Genomic DNA, 14,205 nt, shown 5'->3' on the forward strand with positions numbered 1-14,205 from the left:
ATGTCACAAAAAAAATCATCCGAAGACCCATCTGCAGAAGTGTTGTTGAACTTCAGAAGATTTGACAAAAATAAGATCTCCAAAGTAAGAGTAAGCCAAGGTGCCTACAGACTCTGATTTTACTTGTTTTCCTATCATAGCAATCATCTTCCTTTACATCAGAAAGAGAGAAGACAAAATCTGAACATTATGCTGAAAGCTCCCTTAGCTCCAACATAGCACATTCACAATGAGCTCAGTTATCAAAGACTGAATTAATTCTAGTACAAAGTATTTCCAAAAATATAGCAATTTCATAAAACTATCAGTATCAGATTACGTGTTAAGCAAAGAAACAGAGAAGAAAATTTAAGAAGGTTTTTTCCCACCTTGTTGCCCAGTGAAGTGGGGTAGAATTTAAATCTCCTCCAAGCTGATCAACAATAGCACCCTTTGATATATAGTATCTGGAATAATACAAATAATAAACATTATTGCTTGTCTTGGTTAAATTGAAAGGACACACAGTAAGCATGTTTGATGTTACACAAAACAGGCAGTTAAGAGACCAGAAGATCAGAACTTTTTCTTGTCTTCATATAACCTTCCTTTTGCCTTTCTTATAAGGGTTGGGAGAGCAGGGATACCTCCTACTGCATTTTAAACATGATACTATTTCCTAGTTTGATTCTAACGTAAAACAGAATAATTGCTATATAAAGTAGTACAAACTGTGCTACCACAAAAGTATTTAATAAACTATTTCTTCTTAAATATTTAGGGTCTGTTGCATTAAATAGAACTCTGAATTACTGGTAAAGAATATGTTGCTAGAAGACGATAATTTTTAGAGCATTTTGGCTAAATGGCAAAAGTATATAACATTAGACTTGCATCTTGTGTCATCACTGGAATGGTCCTGCTGAAATCATTGGTCCCAGAGATCACACTTAAGTTACACGTTTGCCAAAGGACTAAGATTTGTACATACTTCTCAACTGTTATTAATTAAAGGACAAAAACTATCCACGTATTTTAAAAATATTTCAAAATGATGGGTTAGAAATTATTTTTCCCTCAAGAATATCAGTGCTGGTCACTTTTCAAACATCACCTCTTGATGTTTGAAGGCGCAAGGGCGCAGGCAATTCCCAAATGTCAGAAGTCAAGCAGGTGAGGCAGAAGGCCAGCTTGGCTGAGCAGAGATCTTCTCTTGGAAATAAGGCAAAAAAGAAAGGTGTATGCCCAGTGGAAGTCAGGTCAAGTGATATGAGAAGAATTCAGAGATGCTGCTTGCTGCTGCAGGGAGAAAATTTGTGAGGCCAAAGCTCAACTGTTGAAGCTGGATAGAAATGTGGGGAACAATAAAAAGTTTTTTCAACTACAGTAATGGCAACAGGCAGTATAGAAATACTATTAGTCCATTACAGGATGAGGATGGTCACCTCACAAACAGGGACAGAGACAAGGCAGAGGTGTTTAATGCTTTATTTGCCTCTGCCTTCAACACAGAGGACAGACCAAGGGAGTCTCAGCACTCTGAGCTGGAGGACCATGACTGCAAGAATGATCAACTCGCAGCTGACCCTGAAATTGTGTGGAATCTGCTGCTCCAGCGGGATCCCTACAGATCTCTGGGGCCTGATGGGATTTGTCCCAGAATCCTCAAAGAGTTTTCTGATGTCATCACAAAACCTCTCTCGATGATTTTTGAGCAGTATTGGGAATCTGGAGAATGTTGTCCCAATTTTCAAGTAGAGTAAGGAGCAGGACCTCGGAAACTACAGGCCTGTCAGACTCACTTCAGTGCCTCGTAAAGTTACGGAAAAGATTATTCTGGGAGGTATTGAAAAACACCTGAAAAACAATGCAGTCATTGGTCACAGCCAGCCTGGCTTCAGGAGAGGAAAGTCCTGCTTGTCCAACCTGATTTCCTTTTATAACAAGGTAACCCACCTAGCTGATCAAGGAAAGCCAGTTGATGTCTTCTTTTTGGATTTCAGTAAAGCTTTCTATACTGTCTCTCACAGGATCCTTCTGGACAAAATGTCCAGCACACAGTTGGATAAACACATCATGTGGGGGGTGAGCAATTGGCTCATGGGTCAGCACAGAGGGTGATAGTGAATGAGGTAACATCAAACTGGTGACCTGTCACTAGTGGGGTTCCTCAGGGCTCCATCTTGGGCCCTGTGCTCTTCAACATCTTCATAAATGACTTGGATGCAGGACTGGAAGGGATACTAAGCAAGTTTGCAGATGACACAAAACTGGGAGGAGCTGTTGACTCCCTCAAAGGCAGGGAGGCCCTGCAGAGAGACCTCGACAAATCAGAGGACTGGGCAATCACCAACCATTTACAGTTTAACAAGGGAAAGTGTCAGATTCTGCAGCTTGGATCAGGCAATCCCAGATGTTTGTACAGACTGGGGAATGAGATGCTGGAAAGCAGTGCCATGGACAGGGTTGTGGGTGTCCTGGTCAATGGCAAGTTGAATATGAGTCAGCAGTGCCCTGGCAGCCAGGAGGGCCAACCGTGTCCTGGGGGCATCAGGCAAAGCATCGCCAGGCAGGCGAGGGAAGGGATTGTCCCGGTCTGCTCTGCACTGGGGCAGCCTCACCTTGAATATGGTGTGCAGTTTTGGGCACTGCAATATAAGAAAGATATTAAGCTTCTAGAGAGCGTACAAAAGAGGGCAATGAGCATGGTGAAGAGCCTTGAGAGGAAGCCGTATGAGGAGTGGTTGAGGTCACTTGGTGTGTTCAGTCTGAAGAAGGGGAGACTGAGGGGAGCTCTCACTGCAGTTACAACTTCCTCACGAGAGGAAGAGGAGAGGCAGACAGTGATCTCTTCTCTGTGGTGACTAGTGACAGGACCTGAGGGAATGACCTCAAGTTGTGTCAGGGGAGGTTTAGATTGGATATTAGAGAGAGGTTCTTAACCCAGAGGGTGGTTGGGCACTGGAACAGGCTCCCCAGGGAAGCAGTCACAGCACCAAGCCTGACAGAGTTCAAGAAGTATTTGGATGATACTGTCAGGCACATGGTGTGACTCTTGGGGATGGTCCTGTGCAGGGCTAAGGGTTGGACTTAATGATCCTTAAGGGTCCCTTCCAACATAGCATATCCTCTGATTCTGTGAAGATTTATAAAAAGATGAGCTACCTGTAGGAGCAAAAGAAATTACCCATTTTTAACTGCAATAACTCGTAGTCACAGTCATTTGTACTGTTTCTGTGAACTGTTTTCCTTACTGTTTTATCTGAGACACTAAACTGGCAATATTACTTTTCCTTTGTGAAAGAAAATGCACGCTTTAGAAAGAAATCAATGTTTCTAAATACAGGCCTTCCCAGAAGGTTTCTAGTTTTTCATTCACCACTGAATGAAACTTTGAAAAGTATTACCTAGGTACAGATTCTAAAGTGCTTGGACATTTCAAGTACCTGTGCCTACAGACTTTCTACTTTGAAACTATCTGTCAGGTATATATGAACGTTGCACTCCTGCCCTCAACAAGTTGTCCTTCAAATCCTCAGTGCTGAGTTTCTGGTATCTCAAATTCTTCTAGGTGTTTCAAGACATGGCAAGAAAAAGGTCAACAAATAGAACAACTTGAAAAACATTATTCTTAAGTAACTGTCTTAATTTTCTTTAATGCTTATTGATTCAGAGAGTGAAATTTCAAAAATAGCCCTTATAGGAACCTTTAGGAGCAGAAGAATGCATTAACTACACATGTCCACACTAAAAACATCTAAAGTAAAAGTTCTTTTATACAGTTGCTTTAGAGACATCAGACACAATCGAGTACTTCATCAGATTTGCCAAGGTAAAAACCTGCTTGTATGACAAACAAGATCTGCTCTGATAAATGCAGGACAGTCCACTCCTCTGGTGTCCAATACTAAAAGAACAAAACTTCAACATCTCTCTGGATTTCTCCATGAGAACAACCAAATATTTTGTCAAAGTCTTGGTCCCATATAGGTGAAAACACAGAGCACATGTAAGCTAAAGAGATAATGTAGTTTTGTTAGAATGAAGTATCAGCTACCAACAAACGTATTTGAAAAAGACACTGAGAAACTATTTAGTCCCCCTTGGAAAGGAGTTCCAAAGGAAATCTTGTTCAGATAAAAAGACAGCACAGAGAAATTCACAGTCAAAGCTTGGATCCATTTCTCTGATGTGACAGCCACTCACAGGGAGGTGAACACTAAACAGATTGCCTTCATTCAAACACTGGTCCTTGCAGAAACGCAGAATATGTTCAGATTCTGCTGAGCAGCAGAACCACACTGGTTAGTAGGTTTTATTTAGATGGAAGAACTTGCAGTTTGACAACTGGAAAAAGACAAGGCGACAATCTCCTGCCAGATGGTGCATTGAAATAACATTTTATGTTTCTTTAAGCATGTTCTTAGACTAAGTTGAGATTTATCACTGCATTTCAGTTTCAGTACACATAAATGGTGAGATTTGCTGCAAAATCAGACTGAGAACTTAATCTCCTTGTCTAAGCACATCTTGCAGAAGGAATTTTGTGCTCAGTGAGAATGCCCCTGAACAAAGAAAGAACTGGGCAATTCTACTCTCGGTGATTCATCTAAGCTTCCACCAGAAGACACCAGGTATGCAAGTCCTATTTAAGCAAGCTACTTACATTCAAAGCAAGCAGATTTGATAAGAGGTTGCCTTAAGAAGAAAATACTTCCACTGATCTCCGCATTAAGATCACTAAGTCTTTGCCAGGCATTTGAAAACTACCCCAGCTTGCATTCAGTGCTTGTGGAATCAAAGTGCATGCAGTCACTGTTGCTAGAAGCAGGAAAAGTAGAAGAGAAATCCTTGTCTGGAGAAAGTTTAACATAGGGGATGGAGAAATGCAGGCAGGTAACTGCAGAAATATAAGGCCATTTTTTGCATTCTCACAAAACTGAGTTGAAGAGATACTAATAGATCAGTGTCATGATGAAAACAGAATTGTGCTGTTGACACTTAACCCCGATCCTACAGAAATATGAAAAAGTTCAGCAGTTTTCCTTATCAATGTGTTTCACTGTTATCTATGCTGAATCTCATGTTTCACAATAGATGGGATGAAGAAAAACTAAAAATAAGAGAAGTCTAATTCCAAGCCTGCACTCTCAACAGACAAGCTGCTAAGCTACTTAATTGGGAAGATCTTACATAGTCAATACCCACTAAGCAAGACACTGAGATCCTGTATCATGAGAGCAGACGACTTATATTCTATCTCTGTAGTACCAAGCTTAATAGCCAACATTTTAAATGAAATTATCCACTGCATATAATGGGGAAATAGTGAAGACTTGGGGAAAGATATGATAGGCTTAAACAAAAAAAACCAAAACCACAACAGAATAATTTCATTCTAAGGAAAAAGAATGAACTAGTGTCTTGCAAAGAAACAGTGAGAGAGAGCACAATATGGTGAATTACATAAACCAAAATAAACAAGATCCGCTAAAGACAGAGGAACTTAAGTTTGTAAGAACTGCATCAGGTGAAAGGAATTTTAGATACAGTTAAACACATCAAGAGTCACATGCATTCTAATAAACAGCAGGAAGAAAATGCAATGCTGTCTGTCACAGTGGCAGAGATGCATCAAGAAGGGATAAGAGCTCTGACATACTGTCAAGGAAAAAGGACATATTAGACACATTAGATTTAAAGACATTCAGTTGTCTTAAAAAAGAGAAATCAAGACTTTTAAGGATGCAAATAATTTTTGTTTAACTTAAAGTGTAATACATACTTCACCAGATCTATCCTGTTGTTGATTGCAGCCCAATGGAGAAGTGTTACGTTTTCTTTGTCTGGTTGTCGTACATCATATCCAGCTTCCACCAACTCTCTACATCGCTCATATATTCCATACCTTCAAGAATAAAATAACATTTATCAAAGCTCTCACCTTAGATAAAAACGCATTCGTCAAACATCACACTTTTAATCACAACACAAAATTTTCAACAGAAGAGAAAGGAAGAAGAAAATTTACTTTCTGTTTCTATTTGATTACAAATCTCTTACAACAAGAAGCTTCCACTGAAGTTACATCAATCAATTCAAGATTTTACAGAAAACTTGTGTCCCTAGCAAACTGCACTGCAGAGCAAGGCAAAATATCTATCAATACTATACCAAATTTGGATAACTCTTCAGTTCCTGGGAACTCCACTACATGTGTTTCTCTCACCCTGTTTTACTTCCTTTCCAGCTCTTGAAGACCAAAAAAAAAGCTTAATCAGCTGATTTGACAATATCTTCCTAAAATTCAGCAAGTAAGATCATCAAGTCAATTACAAACACAAACAGCTCAAGTATTTCCCACTTTTCTTCTCAGACAACAAATAGCGATCTTCCCGATACAAGTTAGTACCATTTTCTTCTTGAGACCATGTCAAAATTCATATTATTATGAAATTTATTCTTTCATTAAAGAGGACTATTAAATGTCATCTACCGTCCTTTGAAAAAAAATTCTGCATACATTTTTAAAGTTGAAACAAATCAGGAAGCATAAACATCACTTAGGCATCTCATGTAGGAGTAACTTCAACATTAAATAATGTTTGTCTTGATGTTTACGCTCTTTCGCCACCTTTTTTCGTGTCAATAAAAGCAATGCAGAAGAGCAAGTAAACACTGCATTTCAAAATCTGCGCAACCCATAAGGATTTCTCAAGTCTCAAGGAGAAGACTGACATGGGGGCATGCCTTGAAATCAAGGTCAGTGCCTCGTAACATCTGACTTCTGCTAAAGGAGAATTTTAACAGCCTCTCAAAGTTGAAATTTAACTAAGTTTTTTATGTGCTGTTTCTACATTCTACTGTCTGCAGAAGAAACAGCCTTAGACAAGGTCCTTCTACTCCACTTGATCAGCTTGCATAACTGATGCAGAAACCTTTTTCCTGGGGTAGGTGCCATTCTTACTCTTTCTTTCATGCATTTGAATGCAACCTCAATCTGGACAGTGTTCCCATAATGAATCCTCAAATGACTCAATCCAACAAAACTCAAGTGCTTTCCAAGTGTATCACAGGTTTGAAGCATAAAAACTAGTCGAACACTATTAAAAAAGGAATAATAGACATAACTAGCCTACTTAGATTGCATTGTTTTCAACTCCTTAAGTAAGTTCCACCAGAAATCACAAAAAATGCCGGGAATTGCTGTCATACCTATTATCTTTTCCAACATTACAGGAAACCAGAACAAAAACTATTGTGTGCAGTACATACCAAGTGGCACCACACCTGTAAAATCTGGTCCCTCAGACTGAGTAAAAAAGCAGCAGTAGGGAATAATTCTGACAGCAAAACTTTGGTTTTAATCAGTTGGGGGTAGTGGAAAGAAGATGTTTGGTTTATGATGACTGAAAAATATGCAACCAGCTAGACAAGACACATACACTCAAACAAACATAACTGCCAAGAAAACTGAGCCAGCCTTCAGGCACACTATCTCCCAAGTACCAACCTACATGAGCAATGTAGCCTGATGAGTGCTTGTACAAGTGGCTTAACGCTTATGTATCATTCCTGATTTCCCATCCCAGTTGGAAGGGCCACTGAAACAGGTTAAGACTACAAAAGGCAGGTCAGACAAGAACAATGAGTAAAAAGAGACAGTAGAAGAGATGGGAAAGCACATACTTCCAAAAGCAGGACAGCAAATTTTGATCTTATTACGGTACTTATTGCTAGCATATTACAGCATCTGAAGGTAGCCTGGAAATGGATTCATACAGAATGGTAAAACAACCATTTGTTGACAAGCTGTTCTACTCCAGTCAGCTGTTAGGACTCCTTCCTACTGCAGACAAGCCTGCTGCCTTCATTTAAACTACCAACTGAAGCCAAAATGTACAAAATTATTGACTTAAAGTCCTGCTATTAGATTTAACAGCCACCAGCTAAAAAAAAAAAAATCTACTGCCTGAGGTTGAGTTTAGTTGACTCTTATCCTGCTTTAGTAAGTAGAACTACACAACAAGTAGGAATTATATTAATACAATATTCTAACTTATTGTAAAGATACAAAGAACACAGGGATACAACAATGCTAACTTCCTATGAAGTGTAAGAGTCAATCATGTAAAGCTTTCATGCAATGGATTAGGATTTTCATTATATGTACTTCTTTCAGCTGGGATCAAGTTAATCTTTTTCACAGTGGCTCCTAGGTAGCTGTGTTTAACATTTGTGAGTAAAAGTGTTGATTAACATACCAACATTTTAGCTATTGCTGAATGGTGCCTGACACACGGTCAAGGCGTTTGCTGTTCCTCATTCTGCCCTGACAGCGCAGAGACTGGAGGTACACAAGAAGCTGGGAGGGGACACAGCTGGGACAGCTGACCCCAACTGATCAAAGAGATATGCAATATTACACGACAGTGTGCTCAGCAATAAAAGCTGAGGGAAGAAGAGGAGACATTCAGAGTCAAGGTGCTTGTCCTCCCAAGTAACCACTACATGAGATGGACATGGCCGAACACCCACCTACCCACGGGAAGTGGTGACTGAATTCCTTGTTTTGCTTTACTTGCATGTGCAGCTTTTGCTTTATGTATTAAACTTTGTTTATCTCCGCTCTTAAGTTCTCACTTTTACCCTTCTGATTGACTCCTTCTTCGGGCTTAGCATCATAGACTTCCATTCCACCCACTGGAAGGCAAACTGCAAGTCACAAGTACTTAGTACTACTTGGCCACAGAACAAAACATGAAGTTCTGCAATACATCAGAAGAGCCTTTCCAGGGAAACAAAAGTCTTTCCAGAAGTGATACTGAGAGTGACGTATATAGCAATTTTTTAATTTAAGTCACCATCAGTTTGTCTGTTCCTAGCAATTCATTTTGGTATCTTGAACTCAATCATAACTGATTACAAACAATGTAAAACACAAGGTGTAATTTAATGAATCTTCAATTTATTAAATTGTCACAAGAGGACTCAAGGATCTTGACTCACAGAATTGGCCTGGCAAAAAAAAGCCAGGAATTTACAACAATTTGCTCCTCTTCCTGGAAACAGCAGGCTCTCAACAATTAAATAAAACCCTGAACCTGTAGCAGTTATGGTTTCTTGAGCTCTGTCCTAGAAACACAGCATTCTCCTCTCACATACAACTACAGTCTTCTTCCATCATTTTGCTGAAGCTGATTTCACCTTGCCTTTTTCCAAAGCTTCATGATGCACTGTTAGGTTACAAAATGACAAAGTCACCCATTTCAGACACTCAGCATAATTGTGCTTGTAATGTTGTTATAAAGGGCTCTATGCCCTTCAAGAGGCATGGAGGGAAAGATTCAAATCCTCACAAGACATGATGTATGAATCTAACAAATACTTCAGCATCTGAAATGCTGAATATTTCAGCATTCTAGAGGGTGACGCTGTAAACATCGATACGGAGCATAATTAAAGTATATTTTTGAGCTTGTCTTGAAAGAAATAGGACTAGTCCTTGCACGGCAAAAATACCACTGTGGTAGCTCATTTTGCTATCACAGTCTGAGCTATTTCAGTAACTAACCTGCATCATTTTATTTGTCACCACACGTTAAAGATATTCTGACCTTAATACTTTGAAAAACAGTAGTACCCTATTGCCTTCTGTAATTTTAAATACGTAATCCATTTTTTAATCTTTTGTCTACAAACACATAGACACTTCCAGCTTTGTTGCATGATTAACATGAAATTTGGCCAGAATAATAGGAAGGAATATCTCTACAGTGAGCACATCACCATGCCAACAAAGAGTAGGTAAGCCAGGAGCTCACTCCCTCGTCTTATCATTGTAACTCACATCAAAGCTGTTTTAACTGGAAGTGAAATAAACAGAAAAATGATCTTTTTTATCTTTTGAAATCTCATTCCCATGAATGATGGTTGTTAAATACTAATAAAGCCTTTAAAACATTCGCAAGGGTTTTTGTGCTAAACAGTAAGACATTTTTGTTTTCAACAGAAAAGGTATCACTCAAGAGCTACTTAAAGAACCATTAATAGCAATGTTGAAAGATGAGAAATTTGGCTTTTAAATATGTTCCAGAGCCTTAAATTGTCTGGACAGTTCTGGCTATATTACTAATGTGGTTAAAAAAGTTCCACCCTTCCAAATGAACTGTAGGTACGTTTCACTTTCAGCAATATAATCAAACCCCACGGGTACAAATGACCAGGAATAATGGATGTGTACCTATGTCATAGTCTGCCCACTCTCCCCTGTAAGCAGTTGAAAGAAGTCAGAAGTAATCATTCCTTTGGCTAACTCTTAGCAATTTGGATTATTCCCAATATATCTTTTTTTTAATCAGTTACCTTATGACTGATGAGCAATAGTGATGAAAAAAGCTATTCTCAAATATATCCAATAATTTCATTCCTTGGCAAGATTCAGCATATTTCGTATTTTATGCTGCACTATTTCACAACGCACACGACTTCATTTTGAATGAAATTATCTCAGTGAATAAAACTAATAGAAAAGTTAATCTTGCAATAATGAAATCGTAACACTTGAGCACAAGGAATCAATCTTCCAGATGTCACAAAAGCACTTGTTAATATCACTAATGTTTAATATCCATGTTCATAATGGTATCATAATTCATTATTTAACATACTTTCAGAATTTGCTCAAGCTCACTACAAGCCAAAGGCTTCACTCTCAACAGAACTGAAGAATACAGTGCAATGATTAGTACATCTCAGATTTTGTTCTCCTACTGATAACCCATCATATACTTTCTACCTGTGAGCATTAGCTACTTCTCCTCAGTTTCATGGCTTTAAAGATTTAAAACAAAACAGAAGCAGCAACTTTAAGTTGTTAACACAGTACCCTTTCCAAGACATCATATTAAAAGTTAATGACTCCCACCTAGGGTGACAGAGGGCTACTGCGGCCAAACGAGATAGAAATAAACATATCCAACATATCACCATTAAACTTCACTTCTACATTGCTTATGATTTTTTTTTTCTCTTTTGTGACAAGATTCCTTTCCCTTGGAGCTCCAGCAAGAACACTGATTATCACAGAGGAATAAAACCAAAGGATGGTTTTTTTATTGCTCCTTTGAAAACAGTTTTTCAAATACAGATGAGTGGCCTGCTTCTGCTTTCAGAAACACAATGAAACTTTCTATGAATGAAACAATTTTGCTATAACCAAATACAAGATGCCAAAAAATTACACACATATTCTAACATCTGCAAGATGAAGAGCTGAGCCACTACTACTTTTAAAGCTACCTAGATGCTCTTGGACATCCTTATAACAAAGCCAGTGAAAAGTGTTCCTCATATTCATAGGTACTAAAACCAAACACTATGATTTTTACTCCAGCAAATGTTTCTGCAAAATAAAAACAGAGAGAGACTATTTTTTATATAAAGCATGCCTAGGGCCCCAGAGAGAGAACTTCTCCCAGTGGGAGAACCTATGAGGAGCATCATGGGGAAAAAATACCAAGACCAATAAGCTGCTTTCAATGAGAAAATTAGCTGAACCACTGTTTTCTATACAAAGTCTTAATGTGATTCTAAGAGGCTATTAGATTTGTAGCTCTTAGTGTATAAGCATGTTAATTTAATGTGTCCAATCTACAGATTAAGAAGATAGAGCACCGAAACAGTTCAATCAGATAGGAAACAACATATAAATACTTATGGGAAAACATGTGGAGTTTGCAAGCCCTTATTTTTCCTTGTTGGAAAACATAAAATCAAATGCACTATTTTACAAACATTGTTTTATTTCTCTGTAGTCCAGTGTCAATAAAAATATCTCAAAATATAATTCTACAGCCAAATAGCATATATAAAACATAAATGAGTTTTAAATGTTCTCATCCCATTTTTTTTCATCATCATCTTGCATAACTAGTTACTTTCACAGGAGAAACTGGACTTGGGGAAAAAAACCCCACCCAAACCAAGAGACCTAAAATGATCCTTATTGTATTTTGCTATATTTTGATTGAACTTACTGAACTGCTTGGGGGAACTATTCTGGGAGACTGTTGAGAGGCCCTTTTTTACAAAAACTTTTTATGGCATCATTACATTAACACTGAACTAAAAAGTAAAGAAAGTCAGCAGATATTTTAAGCTGAGTATTGATTTTTGAGGACAAAAGGTAGAGGATAAGATCAGTTATTTTCCTACATACATATGGTATGTTATATTTCTATAACTGTAAATACACCATTTTAGTAGAAAAAGTATATATTTTTAATAACACTGACATAATATATTAGTAGCATTATTTATTTCACTGCAAGCCTTATGATATTTGGTGGGTTTATGTTCTGCCTTAAATTTCAGAGATATTTCCCTTTATAACAGACATTTTATATAGAGTGTCCTTCATGTTCTAGTAAATACTTAAAATAAAGGTGAATTCTCCCCTCTAGTCAGGGAAATGCTGCCTGGATACCACAACTTCAAGTTGGCAGTCCCCCTTCCCTATAATATTAACCGTTAGGGTTATGATAAGAAACTGAAATGCTCTTTGGTGAGATGTCATCCTCTGTGTAAATCACATCTTATCATGACTGGGAAGGAATAAAAAAGTAACTCAGATCCACTGATTCTTGCTTGAGGAGACCAGAAAAGAACTGTAACAACTCAGCTGAAAGTACAGTCTAAATTTGAGAGTTAATGGGGAGGAAGGTGTTTTAGGTTTTCAAATACGCAGTGAGCATATGAGAATACAAGCAAGTAACATACAAAACCACTTCTGCTGCCACACTTTCATGCTTTTATAAGAAGCAGCTGGTTTGATACAGTGCCAATATTTTAACTTCTAAAAATCCCCTAATGTGAGTATTATAGGTTGTAGTATTACTATTAAAGTATTTAGAGCAACAATTGCAGAGTCAGTCAACATCTGTTTCAGGAAGCTAAACTCTTTACAACTCAAAACAAAAAGTGAAGGAAAGTACATACTTCCTAAACCTAAACTGGGCCTATGTCACATGCAGAGTTGCTTCTTTCAACTGGGGGAGGTGTCTTTTAGGAAAAAAAGGAAAGAAAAATTTTCTTTTAAGAAGAAAAAGGCAAATAGCTCTGCAAGATACATAATGGTTTAAGCATTCAAATTAACAATACATTAAAAATAAAAATCTTACAAATCTCCATATCAGCTCATTGCAGAAAAGTGACAGTGGTTTCTGAATGGCAAACAATAACAAACTAAAAAGTAGCATCATGACAACACTCTAGAAAGTCTTGTGAATTAGTATGTTACTACTGTGTAACAAATTTGTGTAATTCATGTACATTAAGAACACAATTACTAAATTTGCACACAGTTTACTCCTACAATCCTTTTTCAGCAATAAACTCGGTGTCATAGCAGCACTGAAAGTGCAGAATCAGAGATAAGGAAGCAAGTTACAGAGACACAGTCTTCCTACCTTCCTATAAATCAATTAAACCGTTATGTTTGCATATAAATGTTACCTACTTACCTCTTAATCATCACCTACAGAAAATAAACATTAGTACCAACAGGAAGAAAACCTCCCGTTCTCTTCCAACAATCTCTCCTAGAGCCATCTATTTACAACTTACCATAATTCCTCCCATATATTTTCATACAACACTCGCTCATAAATTTGTCCTAACAGTAATCACTTCTGAAATTTTCCACTCTTGTATTGACAAATACAGTTTACCTTCCACTTTACATAAATAATACAATCCATTTTACTGTTTCTAACTAATACAGACACAGACAAATCTAATGCTCAAAAATAAACTTACTGTGTGGCTTTAACAATGTCCCAAGTGCTGTAATCATCAATGTGGCTTTTCCGTCCAAGAGATTCACTATATCCATGGTTGTAATGGCTTTGAGGTTTTAATTCCTAAAAAAGACAAACTTGCTTTTAGAACACCCAAACCAGCAAGTTTCTCAGAAAAAAAAAAAAAAACATAAGCAAAACTAAAGCTACCTAAATATGAGGATGGTACATTTCTACATTTTGGAAAGCAGGCTGCCACATTCCCCAGTGTAGAACTGAAATACTTTACAGAGAACACGACTTGTAATTGCAGAGTTCTGCCAAATCCTGGAGGAAGGTAACTTTATACAATGTTAACAAAATGTAACAGTAATTTTCTTTGGGTATGGTTTTTTGTTTTGCTTTACTTTGCTTTTATAAATAAAAC

The 14,205-nt window shown here is 37.7% G+C and overlaps 1 protein-coding gene across 2 annotated transcripts in view; it reads right to left on the minus strand.

The window, feature by feature from the left end:
• The window catches only part of ZDHHC17 (zinc finger DHHC-type containing 17), a 70,388-nt gene that overhangs the window by 38,850 nt on the left and 17,333 nt on the right, over positions 1–14,205 (minus strand). For both annotated transcript variants that reach the window (XM_027655847.1, XM_027655857.1), the window contains exons 2-4: positions 13,798–13,901; positions 5,765–5,887; positions 369–446 (exon numbers count right to left, since the gene is read on the minus strand). In XM_027655847.1, the coding sequence (XP_027511648.1) occupies positions 369–446; positions 5,765–5,887; positions 13,798–13,901 (305 nt within the window). The remainder of the gene's footprint in view (positions 1–368; positions 447–5,764; positions 5,888–13,797; positions 13,902–14,205) is intronic.

This window comes from Corapipo altera, unplaced genomic scaffold (assembly GCF_003945725.1).
Source record: "Corapipo altera isolate COAL_440 unplaced genomic scaffold, ASM394572v1 1, whole genome shotgun sequence".
Lineage (NCBI taxonomy): Eukaryota > Metazoa > Chordata > Aves > Passeriformes > Pipridae > Corapipo > Corapipo altera.